Source organism: Conger conger, chromosome 7, assembly GCF_963514075.1.
Source record: "Conger conger chromosome 7, fConCon1.1, whole genome shotgun sequence".
NCBI lineage: Eukaryota > Metazoa > Chordata > Actinopteri > Anguilliformes > Congridae > Conger > Conger conger.
The window spans coordinates 7,305,761-7,323,763 of record NC_083766.1 but is presented as its reverse complement, the minus strand read 5'-3'; the positions used below and the strand labels follow the sequence as shown (position 1 = coordinate 7,323,763).

At 39.7% G+C, this 18,003-nt stretch overlaps 1 protein-coding gene across 3 annotated transcripts in view; it reads right to left on the bottom strand.

The window, feature by feature from the left end:
* The window catches only part of LOC133132366 (alpha-2-macroglobulin-like), a 40,311-nt gene extending 22,853 nt beyond the window's left edge, over positions 1 to 17,458 (bottom strand). For all 3 annotated transcript variants that reach the window (XM_061247761.1, XM_061247762.1, XM_061247763.1), the window contains exons 1-17: positions 17,307 to 17,458; positions 16,767 to 16,947; positions 15,819 to 15,975; positions 15,511 to 15,563; positions 15,098 to 15,118; positions 14,778 to 14,946; positions 14,049 to 14,133; positions 13,829 to 13,946; positions 11,995 to 12,109; positions 11,354 to 11,463; positions 10,502 to 10,657; positions 7,052 to 7,261; positions 6,182 to 6,245; positions 5,895 to 6,040; positions 4,729 to 4,878; positions 3,629 to 3,784; positions 628 to 733 (exon numbers count right to left, since the gene is read on the bottom strand). In XM_061247761.1, the coding sequence (XP_061103745.1) occupies positions 628 to 733; positions 3,629 to 3,784; positions 4,729 to 4,878; positions 5,895 to 6,040; positions 6,182 to 6,245; positions 7,052 to 7,261; positions 10,502 to 10,657; positions 11,354 to 11,463; positions 11,995 to 12,109; positions 13,829 to 13,946; positions 14,049 to 14,133; positions 14,778 to 14,946; positions 15,098 to 15,118; positions 15,511 to 15,563; positions 15,819 to 15,975; positions 16,767 to 16,947; positions 17,307 to 17,374 (2,065 nt within the window). In that variant the 5' untranslated portion in view covers positions 17,375 to 17,458. The remainder of the gene's footprint in view (positions 1 to 627; positions 734 to 3,628; positions 3,785 to 4,728; positions 4,879 to 5,894; positions 6,041 to 6,181; positions 6,246 to 7,051; positions 7,262 to 10,501; positions 10,658 to 11,353; positions 11,464 to 11,994; positions 12,110 to 13,828; positions 13,947 to 14,048; positions 14,134 to 14,777; positions 14,947 to 15,097; positions 15,119 to 15,510; positions 15,564 to 15,818; positions 15,976 to 16,766; positions 16,948 to 17,306) is intronic.
* Positions 17,459 to 18,003: the final 545 nt, after the last annotated feature.

Here is an 18,003-nt window from a genome sequence, read left to right as displayed (position 1 = left end):
ATGAGTGATTTAACAGAACTTTGCATTCTGCAATTTTCTCTTATTTACATTTTCTTGGGTATGAAAAAACAATTGCGGTCCCGACCTGTCTATTTTGCAAATTTTCGTTTTTTAATAAATGACAGGACTACTTTTTTAACGAGCACTATTTTGGCCTGTTTAATGCAATTAGTCTGTGTAATCTCCTTTAAAAATGTGTTATATTTATTTTGGCAGCTAGCTCAATGTAAATGTAGGCTACCTGGGGCAAGTACTGGACCAATTAAGGCAAAGCGTAAATTTATATACACTCAGTGAGCAATTTATTAGGTAGATCTTTTCACCAGCTTGTTAATGCAAATATTTAATCAGTCAATCAAGTACATTACATTATTGGCATTTGGCAGACGCTCTTATCCAGAGCGACGTACAGTTATTAGACTAATTAGGAGACAGTCCTCCCCTGGAGCAATGCAGGGTTAAGGGTCTTGCTCAAGGGCCCAATGGCTGTGCAGATCTTATTGTGGCTACAACGGGATTAGAACCACCGACCTTGCATATCCCAGTCATTTACCTTAACCACTATGCTACAGGCCGCCCCATGTTATAGTACCATAGCAGCAAGAGGAAAAGCAAAGTTCATCATACCACTTTGAATGAAATATTCTTTTGAACCCATAGGATTCAGCTCCATGGAAAAGCAGGGAACAGGTTTTTTCATGCCTGAGTTGGTCAGGGCTTTAACACCAACTGCCTTCAAGATATGAAAAGTTGAAATATTCATCATTAAATTGACAGAGACAACAAGCAAACAGTAAAAAAACATGTTGTCCCCCAACCCCATGCACTGGCGGCAGCTCTGATTTCATTGGGTGGGGAACCATTATTTGACGGCAAACATTGTTATATGAACACAATTAAGCTAACCTTCACTGTAGCAGTAGGCTAAGTGGAAGTAGTGAGCTAAAATTGCGCAACACTGTTCCGAAAAAAAAAGTCTTCCAGAACTCTGCGTCCTGTAACCTGGCCAATCTGTTCTTGCTCCTAAATAGTAGTTTGCGTCTTGTAGTGAAGGTTCTGTTGTTCTGTTTGTGAAGTCTTCTGCAGACTGTAGTCACGGTCACATCCACACCTGCCTTCGGTTTCTGATCTGGCAGACAGATTTTTCTGATCTGGTGGACAGATTTTTTTTGTCATTATGGCAAGAATTCATTGCTCATCAACTGTAGAGGTCATCCTTGGCATATCAGTCCCTTTGTGATTACTGAGGGCATCAGTACTCTCTTCTCAATTATGTTGTTTTGGTAAGCCTATTGCTTCCCGTTTTTTCTTACTTCTCAGCCTCAAAATGACATCATTGACTTTCACTGGCACAACTCTGGTCCTCATGTTGACAAATGGGTCTCGTATTCCTGCACTAAGGAAGTGATTAAACATGCCAGACTAATCTGAAACACCTCTGAAACCATGCACCTCAAATGTTATGGTGCCCTGAAATGGGGACACTATGTATAAAAGGGCTATAATTCCTACACAGACATGATATGAATGTAAATAACCTGAAATTATACACTTAATCATTAATATTTAATTTTATTTAATCATTCATTTAATTTCAAATCCAATGAGCTGGAATACTGAGCCAAACCAACAGAAATTGTGTCACTGCCAAATACTTCACTGTGAGTGTTGTGTGCACGATGTTTTAATTTCTTAGATGTTAGTACAATTTCCTTATTAATGTTGAGGTACTCACTATTAAACTATTAAAATTATTTTTTTAGAGAAGTGCAAGTGATATTTTTCTCAGAGCTGGAACATAATGCGGGTCTGAGATAGTTAACCCTTTACACTTTGCATCCCCCCTAGAGGGCAATTTCCACCGAATTTGGACTAGTCGCATAAGTTTCAATATCTCAAAATATTACTGCACACACATGGTTGAAGACTTAAATTAAAGAAGAGGTTTGTACCACAAATTTCTGAATTACCCATAGAATGAGTGGTCTTGTGTCAGGATCCGTTGTTATTTTAACCTAAAAAAAGGCTTAATGTTTGATGCAAATTTTTAAAGGGTATCCAGAAATGCTGCAAAATAGCAATACCTGCAAAATGGCATTGAGATTGGTTTTGAGATATTGAGGTTCGGAATTTGCCATTTTGAATGAAAGTGCCAACCAATGCAAACATACCCTCAGTGACCATTTTATTAGGTATTTATGAGACTTATTTTTTAGACTTCTGCTGCTGTATCCTATCCACTTAGAGGTTTGACACATTGTGTGTTCGGAGATGCTCTTCTGCATACCACTGTTATAATGTGTGGTTATTTGCATTACTGTCACCTTCCTGTCAGCTTCGACCAGTCTGGCTCTTCTCCTCTGACCTCTCTCATTAACAATGTGTTCAATGTGTTAAGCGTTGGCACTGTTGGCTATATCTGATGGCGTTGAGTATTTTGCTATTTAATCACGGTCGCAAATCAAGGAAAATGGCTTAAAACAGCTAGTGTAATAATCATTTTAAAGGAAGGTTTTGTGCCCCGCCAATTTTTGGCTCACCAGCTGGCACTGATTCCATGTCATGTATTATCCACCTACATAGCTGCAGATTCATTAAACAACCTCAGATTAAGACACGTAATAGTAATAAGGCAAACAAATAAGTTTATATTTCAATATACAGTTGTGATTAAATAAATAGCAGTGCATTAAAAAAGGGAATAAAGTGCAAATTGAACACATTCAATTCCAAACCAAAGCATTCACAAATTTTATCAAGTCTGCGTCAATTCTTTTACAGAAAAGGAGAAAAGGATTTTTTTTTAAAAATGGCAGTGTTGACATTTTTCTCTTCAAACTGTATAAACTGAATAATTTTTTCAAGATTTAACATCACTTCAAGTTACTGAACTAATATTTAGTTGCATGACCATTGTTTTTAATAACTGCTGTGCATCTGCGTTGCATCGAGTCAACCCACTTCTGGCCCATAGAAACAGGTATTTCAGCCCAGGATGAACAAATTCCTGTGAATTTGTGGGTTTTGCTTCACAAACTGCATTTTTAATATCACGCCACCAGTTTTCAATGGGGTTGAGGACGGGGCTGGCCACTCCATTACCTCAATCCTTTTTTTCTGGAACCAAGATGTTGCTCGCTTACTTGTGTGTTTGGGGTCGTTGTCTTGTTGAAACACCCATTTCAGAGGCATTTCCTCTTCGGCATATGGCAACATAATCTCTTCAAGTATTTTGATGTATTCAAATTGATCCATGATCCCTGGTATACGAACCCAACACCTTAGTGTGAAAAACATCCCCATGATTTTTGCGCCACCATGCTTCACTGTCTTCACAGTGTACTGTGGCTTGAATTCAGTACCCGGGGGTCGTCTGACGTACTGTCGACAACCACTAGACCCGAAAACAATTTTACTCTCATCAGTCCACAGAATGTTACGCCATTTCTCTTTGGGCCAATCGATGTGTTCCTTGGCAAATTGTAACAGATTCAGCACATGCCCTTTTTTCGACAATGGTGCTTTACGGGGGCTTCTTGCTTTCTTCTTCCAAACCAAACCATTATTAACTGGTTCAGCTGCAGGTGTATTTAGATGCCCAACATGATGCAGGATTCAAAATGCTTACCTCAAAGATGCCGTAGAGATCCGTTTTATGGCTTTCTGGTTGGTGGTAGAGGCCATCTGGGTCTCCTGGTGTAAGGGAAAGGCAGGGAGGGGGATCCCTGTCCTGGAGAATATGTGGATAGCCAAGCAACTTCTTGACAGGCAACTTCCCATACACCTGAAAGAGTTCAGATAGACAGAAATAGAAAAATGAAAGTTGAACTGGGATGAAGAAGGAAGGACAAATCATAAGTTGCTTGACTAATGGCAAAAAAATCCAATCACTGTGAAACACATTATATAATATAATTTCAATAAAATAATGGATGTGGGGTTTTTTTGTCCATGGTTGATGGTTGAGGATGGTTGAACATTCATACCACAGCATCACAAAGTACATGAAGGGCTTGTCAAAATGTGTATGTAAACATTTCATGAAGGGTAAACTGCCAGCACAAGAACAAAGTGATTTTTTGAGAAGATGGATCACATTTAAGATTCAAGACTGAGGTAGCCATTCTAAATTTGGGCTTCATTATTGCGGCTAACATTCATAATATTCTGCTGTGTGTGCGTCTGTGTGGGAACAGTAAGTGTGCGTATGAGAGATGGGGTTACCAGGCACCACGACAAAGCAAAAAAAGGTAGTTACTGGGTAGTTCACTCCATAAAAGTGCTGCTTGTGGCACATGATTGCGCATCAAGGTCTGGTAACAAATTTGATCCGTGTCAGTGCTGTCTATTGCCAGAAGCCATAGTCGGCACCACCCCTGATCTGCGCGTGGGTGGTTTGCGGTTCCGGAGTGAAAAAGAAGCAGTTGCTGGCAGGCCCATGTTTTGGAGGAGAACCACAGATGGCTTTTGTTCTCCCAAGACAGCAGCAGGGCCGTATGTGAGCATACATAGTTTGCAAATTGGACATTCCAAATTCAGGTGAGACTGGTTTCTTTATTTAAAAACAGGACAGTACCCCTGTCCATATGACAATATTGTCTCTTTCTCTGTTGCACAAGCTGAGTCAACATACCCACACAAGGTTAAAAACACAAAGTACACATCCCTTACTGAAATGTATCAGGTCATGTCTATGACTAGGCAGGGCTGTTCAGGGTCTCAGCTCACCTCCTGTGCACTCAGCTCCTTGCCTGGTCTCATGAGAAGGACACTCTGGTCGATGGCCCTCAGGGAGCACAGTGACCCCGGCTGGGCCTGCAGCTCCAAAAACACCTTCCCTCCGGGGAGCTCCTGGGTGGAGGAGAACTGGAGAGACACCTGAAACAGAACAGAAGTTGAGTAATTGGGGGGGGGGGGCACATTACACAACTTAATGCAATATACTTCATGCTGGACTTTTTGGCATCTTGTGCTGCTGCTGCTTGTGTTGCTTCCTGCATTCACAGCAATGGGAAATTGTTCACTTCAGAAAGTATGTTCATGAGTGGCTCAGGCAGTAAAGAAGCTCAGTCTGGGCCCTATAGTCACAGGTTTGTCCTGCCAGGTGTATGGTGGGCCCAAGTTGTGCAGAACCCTCAACTTCCTGTTACATGAGTTTCCAGGTGCCCGCAAGCTCTACTTCTCAGAAATACACCAATGTATTTCTGAGAAGAGTATAAACTTTGCTTACAATTTCTGTATTGAACGAGTGCATATAGGTACACTTCAGAAGTTACCTTCGATCACCAGCTGTTTGAGGTACTGCTAAATTGCCAGAGGCACAATTACAGTTATTCAAATGCAGGGAGAAAGATAGCCTTTGTGGCGAAGATGCTTGTTGGGGACATGGAAGATTCATGGTCCAAGCCCCAGTATAGTCACAATAAGATAAAATATTGGGCCCTTAAGCCCACATTGGCTTTGCCTATTCAACTGTAAGCCACTTTGGATGAAAGCGTCAGCTGTAATGTGATTGATGGGAGAAGACGGGAAAGAAATCTCTTATGCATTGGCAGCCATCTAAGTTACAGACATCACCAACCCACACTGTTCACTTTATTACACAGTCAAAAAATTATAAATCAATAACAGCAAACAGTGCATGGTAAACACTGTACAGTTGACTGTCTGCTTCTGTTTATAAAAATGTATGGCATATTCATGGCCTTTCACTCTTTTAAATCTCTTTTTTATTTTACCACTTGAGTCCCATTTCTTTTTTTTATAAGGGAACCCTTGGAGTTTTAGCTGTAGAAGGGGCGTATTCAAGGCCTTTGGTAGAAGTGCTTTCTGTGGAGCTGCTACACATTCTGATGGTTTATTTCCATTCTCACTGGAATTCAGGTACAGTTTACCTTGTTCTTGAAGCACAACTGGATGGGAAAGTCGAAGCTGTCTGCCACAACCTCTCCATCAGGCAGCACTGTGTACACCACCAGCTGGGCATAAGGGGCCAGATCTCCTGTCTGCTTCAGGGAGAAAGAAAACTCCCCTCTCTTAACTGCAATGAAAAAGAAAGGGGAATGTTTGTCTCTGGTTTATGAGACGTGATAACCTTTTATGATATGTGGGCATAGTGGCAAAGTTCTCCCTTGAGCATCTCAGAAATATAATGAGCAATCATTTCTCAAGGGAACGTCACCTTCTCCTTCATTCAGCATCACTTCAGAACGCCCGTGCTGCACAATGCTCCCTTTGGACAAAACCTGGGTGACAGGAGAGGGGAAACCAGGAGTTAGCTGAACTGGACTGAACTGGTTGGCATGCATCAATCATTGTTTTTCTGCCTGTATTACTGAATGTGAAAACAGAAATGTGAAACCAAAAAAGTGAGAGAAAATTCCACACATTCTCTAAAAAGGCATGTGCAGTTAAAGTAATTTGTTATCGGGTACCAAATGTATTAATTGTTTGCTTACAAAAGCTTAGTGTACAAATAGTATGCCAATACTCAGTATGCCAGAATGTGACTATGACACACAAAAAATGCATGACTATGAAATTCAGTTTGTGCCAATTTCTGGACAAATAAGAAACCAAATAAGACATTTTCTTAGTCAGTGGACCATTAGAAATGTATGATCATAAATTGTGTGGGTAGATCACCTAAACCTAAAGAAACACTTTCTCTGCAGTCCAGGCCAAAGAACTCATTGCCGTTTGGAAAGCAAACCTGTATACAATATGTTAATCTGGCAGGGCAAATAAATGCCATACTTATGCCCCATCCACTGCCATCTGAAAATGATTAATTAGATGTGATTGGTTTGAGGTGCCCAATCAAAAAAAGGAGGAGATGAAGTCAGAAGGTGGAGCCAAAATTCAACAAGCCTGGACATCAGCCTTGTATGGCCTTGTAGGAGAGCACAGTTTTAAGCTTGTTTGCTGCCTTTTTTCTCTTTGTTTCACTGTCTTAACACATGATATTTTTCAACTCAGTTCAGGGGCCTCAGAACACATTTCAGTAACTAAAATCCCTACTTGCAAAATTGAAAATCAGACAAGAACTCACCAAGTAGAAAAAGTCAAGAGTTTTCTTATCCTTAAGCTCCTCCCCTTGGATGATGTAACGCACCAGGACTTGGTTGTCCTGATCACAAGGAAGTGATTCTTTTGCATGCTTGATACTCAGGAAGCTCTTGCTCTTTGAATAAAATATTGTGGCTACATGGTTTGCTGAGCATGTGCTGTGTATTTGTGTTGACTCTTCATTACAACTCGCCTGTATTCAGTGATGTGGAAGAAGAAGAGAAGATTTACTCACAAAACGTGGATTTGCAAGCAGCCATCTGAACATTGTTTATTTTCACCAACAATGCTGCCCAAAGAGACCAGGAAATATATATATATAATAACTTTGCAGAATATACAATAGGAACAAAAGGCTCAGACTGGGCTGCATTTTTGAAGCTCACTTCCAGGGGCCATGTTCAGAAAACTTCTTATCATTCCACTCAAGAGTATTATTCTAATACCCGCACACTTGACACAATACCATTTTAAAAGCTTGATGTCATTAAATGTTTCTAAACCACTGACCTGATTGCGAAGAAGCCAGCATCAGCTATCTTGGGACTGTTTGTGATTTGGTCTTCGTGACTTTGGAGTCCTCTTGACTACCCCTAACGTTTCAGATTTAGGAGCTGGTTGAGCTACAATGCTTTATGCATTACTCTTTGACCAAAAGCTTAAGAGGCTTAAGTTAGGACTGATAGGCCCATTATTTTATAATTTGGTTGGTTCATCTTAAGATGTTTGGAAATAAGGCCCCTTGTTGAGAGACATTGGCCTCTATTGGCTCCAGTCTTTCAGCCACCCATTGCAGTGCAAGTTAATGATACCAATACAGTAGTCAAAATAAAGCCAATAATTTTGTCCCACAAGAACATACACTCACAATAGGTGTTTTTTCTCACCATGTGCCAGTGTTAAGTGATTGTGTCATTTAGACAATATTTCAATATTTTGTGGACCAATCAGGGACAGCTCGCATCACTGCCTTGTCTCTGCACATCACTCAAGGAGGCAGTATCCCATGAGCTTACGTAGACCCGGCCCAGACTTCATGACCTTACAAGAATCCCACCTTTTAGCTACTGCGCAATCTCTGGCTCCAATATCTACAACATGCAATACAAAAACATTGTTTTGAAGCCCATGGAAAGTCAGAGGGTGACGTCACAGTAACTTTGTCCATGTTTTCTTTTTCTGTTACAGTCTATGAATACGAATGAATACAGTACTGTGCAAAAGATTTAGGCAGGTGTGAAGAAATGCTGTAAAACAAGAATGCTTTCAATAATAGAAATGTTAAAAATTGATTTTTATCAATTAACAAAATGCATGAACAGAAGAAGTGAATGAACAGAAGAAAAATCTAAATCAAATCAATATTTGGTATGACCACCCTTTGCCTTCAAAACAGCATCAATTCTTCTTGGTATACTTGCACACAGGAAGGAACTCGGCAGGTAGGTTGTTCCAAACATCTTTCAGAACTTGCCACAGTTCTTCTGTGGATTTAGGCAGCCTCAAATGCTTCTGTAATCCCAGACAGACTCGATGATGTTGAGATCAGGGCTCTGTAGGGGCCATACCATCACTTCCAGGACTCCTTGTTCTTCTTTATGCTGAAGATAGTTCTTAATGACATTGGCTGTATTTCTGGGGTCGTTATCCTGCTGCAGCATGAATTTGGGCCAATCAGATGCCTCCCTGATGGAATTGCATGATGGATAAGTATCTGCCTATACTTCTCAGCATTGAGAAGACCATTAATTCTGACCAAATCCCCAACTCCATTTTCAGAAATGCAGCCCTAAACTAGCAAGGAACCTCCACCATGCTTCACTGTTGCTTGAAGACACTCATTCTTGTACCACTCTCCAGCCCTTCGGTGAACAAACTGCCTTCTGCTAGGGCCAAATATTTTTCACTCACCAGTCCAGAGAACCTGATGCCATTTTTCTGCACCCCAGTTCCTGTGTTTTCGTGCATAGTTGAGTCGCTTGGCCTTGTTTCCACATCAGAGGTATGGCTTTTTGGCCACAATTCTTCCATGAAGACCACTTCTGACCAGACTTCTCCACACAGTAGATGGGCGTACCTGGGCCCCATTGATTTCTGCCAATTCTGAGTCGATGGCACTGCTGGACATTTTCCCATTGTGAAAGGAAGTAAGCATGATGTGTCTTTCATCTGCTGCACTATGTTTCCTTGGCTGACCACTGCGTCGACGGTCCACACCGTTGCCAGTTTCTTTGTGCTTCTTCAACAGAGCTTGAACAGCACATCTGGAAACCCCTGTCTGCCTTGAAATTTCTGCCTGGAATTGACCTTGCTAAAATCATCAGACCCTACACCCCTGCCAGACCTCTTCGTTCAGCCTCCACAGGCCGCTTGGCATCTCCCCCTCTCCGAACCTCCACCTCACGCTCACGACTACTGTCTGTTCTGGCTCCATGGTGGTGGAACGAACTCCCCGTTGAGGTCAGAACTGTAGAATCTCTCCCCACCTTCAAGCGCAAACTGAAGACGCACCTCTTCAAGCAGCACCTCTCCGCATCCCTCCCTACCTCCCTGTGAACCTTAATTGTTGTCTTTGTGATTTACGTAGCGTTGCGGTATTTTTAATTGGCTAGGTAAGCAGTATTTGGATAGTTAAGTTTGGTCACTTTTGCTTTGTTGTTTGTTTATTTGTTGATTTAAAATAAATAAATAAATAAATAAATAAATAAGTAGGCCCTGGTCCTTATCTTTGTTGTACGGGTAGCAATTTAAATTGTACTTCCCTCTAGGGTCTTTCAGCGCACTTAGCCCTGGTTATGGGTATGCACTTTGTTGTACATCGCTCTGGATAAGAGCGTCTGCCAAATGCCAATAATGTAATGTAATGTAAATGCAGTATAACTACTTTGTGTCTTGGTGCTGTGCTCAGTCTTGCCATGGTGTATGACTTCTGACATTAAACTGTCTTCAGCAACCTCACCTTGGAAGCAGAGTTTGGCTGTTCCTCACCCAGTTTTAACCCTCCTACACAGCCGTTTCTGTTTCAGTTAATGATTGTGTTTCAACCTACATATTAAATTGATGATTATTAGCTCCTGTTTGGTATAATTAGTTCATAACACTATATGCCTACAAAATCCCTGACTTTTTGCAAGTGTACCTAGAAGAATTGATGCTGAAGTGTGGTCACACCAAATATTTTATTTGATTTAGATTTTGTTAATTGATAAAAATAAACTATTACCATTTCTATTTTTGAAAGCATTCTTACTTTACAGCATTTCTTCACACCTGCCTAAAACTTTTGCACAGTACTGTACATGTCATTTTGAGGGTCCACACATTCAACTTGTCTTCAGCCATGAATTTTGTGAGGGTGACTGTACTGGCAGTTTCAGTCACACAGCAGGAAAATATGTGCAAGCAAAAAGATAGAGAGGAAATGGAGTCTTACAATTAGGCTGGCACTTTCTTCCAACCAACCACTGGTGTCCAGTGAGAAGTGGGCCACACCCTCACTGTCAGTGGTCAATGTCCAGGTAGCCCCCTTCGGTCCATGGAGGAAGATGGGCTTGTTGGCAATAGAGGAAGAGGAACCTTTCACAATGATCTGAAAAGTGTAACAAATTCATTTTAGCAAATTTCAACAGCCATAAAGCTATGAAACCAACACAAAATAATAATAATACATTTTATTTAAAGAGTGCTTTTCATGATACTCAAAGATGCTTTACATAAAAAGTGACACAATGATTACAATAAAATTTAATGAAATTGGTACAAATGCTACAAATTGCTTATAAACGTTGCCATGTATCAATCATTGCTTTTCTGCTTGTCATATTCAATGTGAAAACAGAATTGTGACCAAAAAAGTGACCCAGAGACACATTCATCATATACAATTCATATATACAATTAATTCAAGGGATAGTTCAAATCTGTTAGAATCCATGTTCCACTGCAAAAGAGGAAAATTCTCTAAAAAGGCATTTGCAGTTAAAGCTGTACAGTGTAATTTGTTATCAGGTACCAAATGTATTCATTGTTTGCTTACAAAAGCTTAGTGCCCCAATTGTATGCCAATACTCTGTCAGACTATCACTATCACACACAAAAGAGCCATGACTATGAAATTCAGTTTGTGCCAATTTCTGGTCAAATAAGAAACCAAATAAGACATTTTCTTAGTCATTCATCCATTAGAAATTAATGATGATAAATTGTGCATGATGGCCTCAGCAATTCGAAAAATGAAGTTTCTCATGGGAGCTGCATTTTCTCACTGGAAAAGGTGGATTTTTACCTTTCCCTCATAGTTCATTCCTGGCTTGAAAGATGATGGAGTGTCTTGAAACTCAATATCAATTTCTCCTGTGATTATGTTTTTACTGCCAGAGCCTGTCAAAACAACACCTAAAAAGAAACAGTCAGTCATTGTCCTGCTGCTGTCTGGCACCAGAGTATCACTGCACAGAAGATTCTGAATTTGTGTAGAAAACTAACTCATCCCTTCACTGCCAGTATTTTGAAGTAATTTTAAAGCCATTTCTTAAAAAACAAACAAACACATAAAATCATTTTCTTTGCAGGATGCAATTATTCTATTTAAAAGGAAAAGTCTATAGAAAAATGTTATTGTCTAAAATAGTCACACAAAAATACTCTGGGCCAATAAAAAAAAATCACTGAAACGGGAATAACGTCAAAAAAACCAAGAAAGCATTTCTGTTCACTGCAAGTCCTGTAGCAGCACATGAGAATGTAAGTGTTTTTAGTCATTCTTATAGTTATTTGAATACAGATATTGTTTTGTTTTGTGATATCATCCAATCAGTTTGGTAGGGATTTGTTTTGGTGGAAGATATTTTTTCTCTTGGAGAATGCTTATTCTTTCAACTTAATTAAAATAAAATAAAAACTCAGAAAAAATCACATAACTCCTACCTGTTCCATCTTCCTCCAGCTTGCCAAGCACACCAAGGTTATATTGAGTATTTGGGGAAAGGTGAACCTCGTATGTCACACTGAGAAAGATTGTTGCACATCCAGTCTTGTCAGTCTAGGTCAGACAATGGCAGAGGTCAGGAATATTCTGAGCAAAATCATTAGAATCAGGTTCAAAGATGCTAGCTAGTTAACTATGCTGGTGTTGGCTAGATACGTAGGCACATGGCCAGTAAATGAGGGAAGATATCAGTCGACACTGAACAAAAGCAAATGTACTGCTTAATCAGGCACCTGTTAATTGTACAGTTATCACACAGTGTAATAATAATTTGGGGGTAACTGGGTAATTGTCTGCTCAGCTGTTCCTGGTCAGCTGTGCGGTGTTGGATCATTACTTCATGCACAGGAGATCAACAAGTGATTCTCAATGTGGAATTTACATTTTAAGTTTGTTGATGTTGTCTCGCTACATGAGAACCAAGGAATGGTCAATGGCCAGTAGAGCAGGCCATCACGGGGTGGAAAAATATGCAAAGAATTTGCTGCACCAAACTCAACTCTTTGCTACATTTTTAAGAAGCAAGAATGCACTGGTGAGCTCAGCAATAGGAAACAACCTGGGAGACCACGGAAGAGCACTGTAGTGGATGACCGAAGGATACTTTCATTTGTGAAGAAAAAACCCTTTTCAGCTGTTGAACAGATCAAGAACACTCTCCAGGATATGCAGTAGGCATACAAGTCAAAGACTAAAATAAAGAGAAGACTCAGAGCATACCATCAGAGGACTCACTGCAAGGTAAACCATTGGTAAGCCTCATGAACAGAATGTTGAAAATTGTAGGTCACATTTGAAAAAGTCAATTATTTCTATATGTGAATTTTTAATTCACAAGTAAAAAGGCCAAAAAAAAGCCAAATTTCACGTAAATGTGAACTTGTGGATTTTCTTACGATTTTATGTTAAATACACTCAGTGAGCACTTTATTAGACCTATTTTTTAGACATATGAAGTGTTCTGCTGCTGTAGCCTATCCACTAAGAGGTTTGATAAATTAGGTGTTCAGTGATGCTGTTCTGCATACCACTGCTGTAATGTGTGGGCATTTATATATTGGTATATATTGGTTCATAAAAAAAAGATGGCGGCTACTGTGCACTCCCAAGATTTAACCAGTTAACATGAACTAGCCTATCCATTCTCAAATTAGATTTGGATTGCTAGCTGGTTTTAAAATGTCCTTGGGATATTGGCAAAACATTATTACAACATTTTTCTGACAAGGAAATACCAAACGCAAGCATCCTAATCGCCAGGTCGGACTATTTCCATTTTATTAGATTTTAGAAAAATGGCACAAATTAAGTGAATTTCTGCAAGTATCACTGGATATGGCTGTGAATACCCTTCTATTAAAGCCGTCAGTCTGCACCCTAACATTGTATTCATTGTTTCATTTCAAATCCAACAGAAATTGTGTCACTGTCCAAATATGTATGGACTGCACTGAATATGCAGTGTTGCCTTTTAATGTACTTTTCAAAGCAGTTTGGAATGTTTTATTGGAGCAACTTAAAATAGCCTTTACAGGAATTATTAAAGGGATTACACCCTGGTGCAGCACCATTTCACCCTCTGTCCACCAGGTTGTCTGTTGGAGTCTCAGGAATGGGCATGAGTGATCAAGATCAAGATCACATCAAGAAATCTGCTGTTGTTGGGAGTTTTTTGGATGTAATATAACAACATTTTTAACAATGGTATGACTTCACATCCAATGATGCTGCACTTTCATATTAACTTGGGCCCTTGTGTCATTGTTCTCTTACCCTCACTGGAGACACGTCCATGCATTGAAGAGGGTGAGCACGCCAATACCACCTTGAGTGAGAATTGATGCACACTGTGGCCTTAACAGAACCCAGGACAGGCTTCCCATAGGTGTACCTGGACAACAACAAACAGCCACTGACTAAGACCACAATCCCACTTCATGAGATGAGATACATTTTAATTTTAGTCAAGGCAAATACAGCTTTTCTAACTTACTTCCCACAAATCTTTATTGTTGCGTTTTTGTCTTGGGCAAATATGACATCAGGGAAGAGGATGGTAACCTCAAACTTTGGCAGGACTAACATATGAAACAGATAAAAACAGGCCTCAGTGGAGTCCAAATATTTCTGTAAAGGGCATGTATTGTAAAAATTCTTATTGTCAAAAATGACCATATAAATACAGTTTATATAAATATCAAGATTACATATTCATATTACATTTCATTCATGGCATTTGGCAGATGCTCTTATCCAGAGCGACATACAGTTGATTAGACTAAGCAGGAGAAAATCCCTTGCTCAAGGGCCCAACAGCTATGCGGATCTTATTGTGGCTAGACCAGGGATCAAACCACCAACCTTGCGTGTCCCAGTAATATACCTCAATCACTACGCTACAGGCCACCGCCTATAACAAAACAACAATTTTAGAACACTATAATAAAATAATCTGCATAATGCCAGATCTTGTCTTGTCAAGCCAAACCCTGCAATTATATTATACCTAATAATATCCTGGAAAGTTTAAACTATCATATAATAGGATAGCTCAAAATGTGATGTCTTTAGAAAAGTCTCCATTGCCTTGTCCAGTTTCATTCATTTTGGTTGTTTTTCACTATACCATTTCCTCTTAGAGGCTTCGGCACATTGCTCTGTGAACTGTAATTGTGTTGGCAAGAGAAAAAATAATTCTGTGACCACATGAATGCATCCTTACCATATTCTAAGATCTCAAAGGTCTGGGTGGTGATAGCGTCCCTCTTTGTCCTGGCTGAGATGATGTAGTTGCCTTGCTTGGCCTCAGGTGTTGTGGGGTGGGACAGGTCCAGAATTCCAGTGGTGACTGATTGGTTCAACCACTGGGCAATACGATTTGAATTAGGGTCCTGTAAAAGGGGGACAGAGGTATTGCCTAGAGCCTGAGGTTCAGCCTGGCGTATGCCAAGAAGAGATAGAGATAGCTGAACAGACAGACTAAGTTCTATTTCCCATGTGGTGTGACGGACCCAATGAAATTGCATAGTCAGGATGCCATACCTGCAACTCAATAGCCTGGAACTGCAAAAGGAAAGAATAAAAGAAAAGTGAAACATTTCTTTCCAAGCAGAGTCACAGACACAAATGAATGGTTTTTCTCCATCTTTATTTCACCACTACAAGGAAGCTCATCCTTTGTGACAGGACAGGTACCAGATGTGAAAATTATGCAGTATACAGTTTGTCCAAATTCAGTTGAAAATCTGCTTCAAAACCTCCTTCTCCTTAACCACCACCCCAAACTCTCTCCTTTCAGTCTTTTTTTAGCAATGTAATTAAAAATTTCAAAACACTATCTCTGAGACTGGCCTACTTATATAGTAAGGTTAAACACTTATGACTCGTTTAACGTTTACACACGAACATTGGTGTCTCCCTGCCTCTCTCTTCTCACACACAAAATGATCTCTTACCACTTCCTCATGAGGCAAGAAGCTAGAATCCAGGGAGACAATACGGAACTTGACTGCAGAAAAAAAAAAAAAAAAAAAAAAAAAAAAGCAGTAAAAGAAAGTCAGCAGTAGGACGGCAAAACACAAAGTCAATTACTGAGCACACACACTAAAAAGCACCTATACAGTATTTCTTGAATCATTGATCATATTGAAATCATTTTTTTGTGTCCAATGGTATGGCTGTCAGTGGCTGTGGCATTTTTAATAGTCACTAATGAACTGCGCTCTAAGACAAGCCAGATAGTAAATGAATGGTTGAAAATTACTGGTCTGTCCTGGTTTATAGATGGGCTTGTCTGTCTGTATGATAGTGAAAGAGGAGCTTGGTTTGATCCAGATTTTGGTCTTCTTGCTCAAAGATGTTTTTTCCCCCTTGAGGGAGGCATCAATGGTTGCCACGGTATTAGTGACAACAGAAGGAACCTGGAATTGACAGAGAGGAGGATTGTAAATGAGTGTCTAACCCATTCATCCCAGATTTATCCCAAAGACCAATCTTTCCATTTTATATTCTGACTTAATAGTCATTTTCCCAGATTGACATTTGAATGAAGCACCCAAAAGTGGCTAATGTTGAAAATTTGCTTTCGCTAAAAACATGGTGACTCTGCCCTGGCAACTGTCATTTTCCTTTGTACCATTTAAATACATTTTAAAAACTGAAAGAAAAAAAGGCACATTAAATAGCTGTGTTAGAGATACAGTTACAGCTACAATACTCATTGAATGTGAAGTGTGAACTATAGTCAGATTATGAATCTATTTTTATTACTCTTTACTGCTCCTCATTGAAGATATCTGAAGTAAAACAAACTTGTGAGAAGTAAATCTGTCACATTCCTGTAACGCTAACCAGTTATGCCGAAATCAGTTTCCCTGGAAGATTTTGTAGCGCACATTACTCTTGGAAATGAACAAATACATTTTTAGTTTACTGTAATTAGGCTAAGCGTATCATTGGCTTTAGTTTAGTACAGTTAAGAGTGTTTTTGAGTTTGTCTACAGTAGTTTTAAGTACTGCAGGTTTTAGTTTATTGTAACTTCAACTTGTATCTAAACATTTATTTTAGAATGTTATATTCTACATGCATTAATTTTAGAACATTATATTCTGTTTATTCTGGTATATTCCTTGTATTCATATATCTCTCCTGCTGCTGACATAGAAACCTGACAAAGCCAAGCAATCACTGAAAAATGGTAAATCACCAAACCTGGAAATGTAAACAGCGATGGAACTCTGTCATAATTAATTCCTCCAAGAGAGTGGTATTACTGGAACCTATTTCCAGGGTAAGCGTAAAAGAGAGCGGTCCCTTCTGAAGAAGAATGTGGGCACAGACTGTCTCTGTACTGCCCCCTGTTGTCTGGGAGGCCACTGTCACAAGATAAATTCTTTAAAAGAAAGAAAAATATTAAGTAAAAAAAGATAGAGTATGTGGAATTACATTTACCCATAAAAGGAATGTGTCCACTAATATGCCAGACAAATGAGAAAATTCACATCCTGAGCTTTAGTGGAAGATGGAAGAACATTTTCTTTAAAAAATGCAGGAATGCAGTAAAAGACATTTGCTTTGAATCCTAGTCTGATTTAAATATATTGGAAATATTAAAACAGCCTTAGCCCTACAACATTTGCCTTGCAATTAAGAATAATGCTCTAATGAACATAAAAGACAATTCAATGCACAGTTCTCTTAATTTTATGATTAAATTGACTGAGTAACAACAATAAAAAATATTATACTTACGGTTCATCTGGGTATCTGGAGTCTGCAGCCTGCAGCAGCATGCAGGCAATTAGCAGCAGCCCCAGCATACTGACGAGATCAGATCGGAAAAAAATCTACCAATACGCAGACACTCTGTGTGTCTCACATATGCCTCTTTGTCAGATGAGCCATTGAGGAATAATTCTGAAACAGCAGGATTTATACACAAAGGGAAATGCCCAACTCATGACAGAGCCCCCCCCACACTGCCCTCCCCTGATACCCAAACACACACACACACACAAGCATGTACGCACACACACAAACACACACACACACACACACACACACACACACAAACACACACCCACACACACACAAACACACACACACAAATACACACACACACAGACACAAACACACACACACACACACAGACACAAACACACACACACAGACACAAACACACACACACACACACACACACACCATTTCATCATGCTGCACTCCCTCCTCCTCAAGTCCAAAGTCAGGATTAATTCTAAACCATTTTCTCAACTTGTTTAACTTCAACTGGGTTAAAGTGCTGAACTGACCAATAATCTCAATGCTAGGAAAGGTGGGAGGGGAGATATCCAGGCAGATTTGAAGTATTGCCGTCTGCTCACAGAATTCTATTTACCTCGCAGTCACACTCGGTAAAATGTGTGGTGTTTAATTTGTTTAGTGACATGTG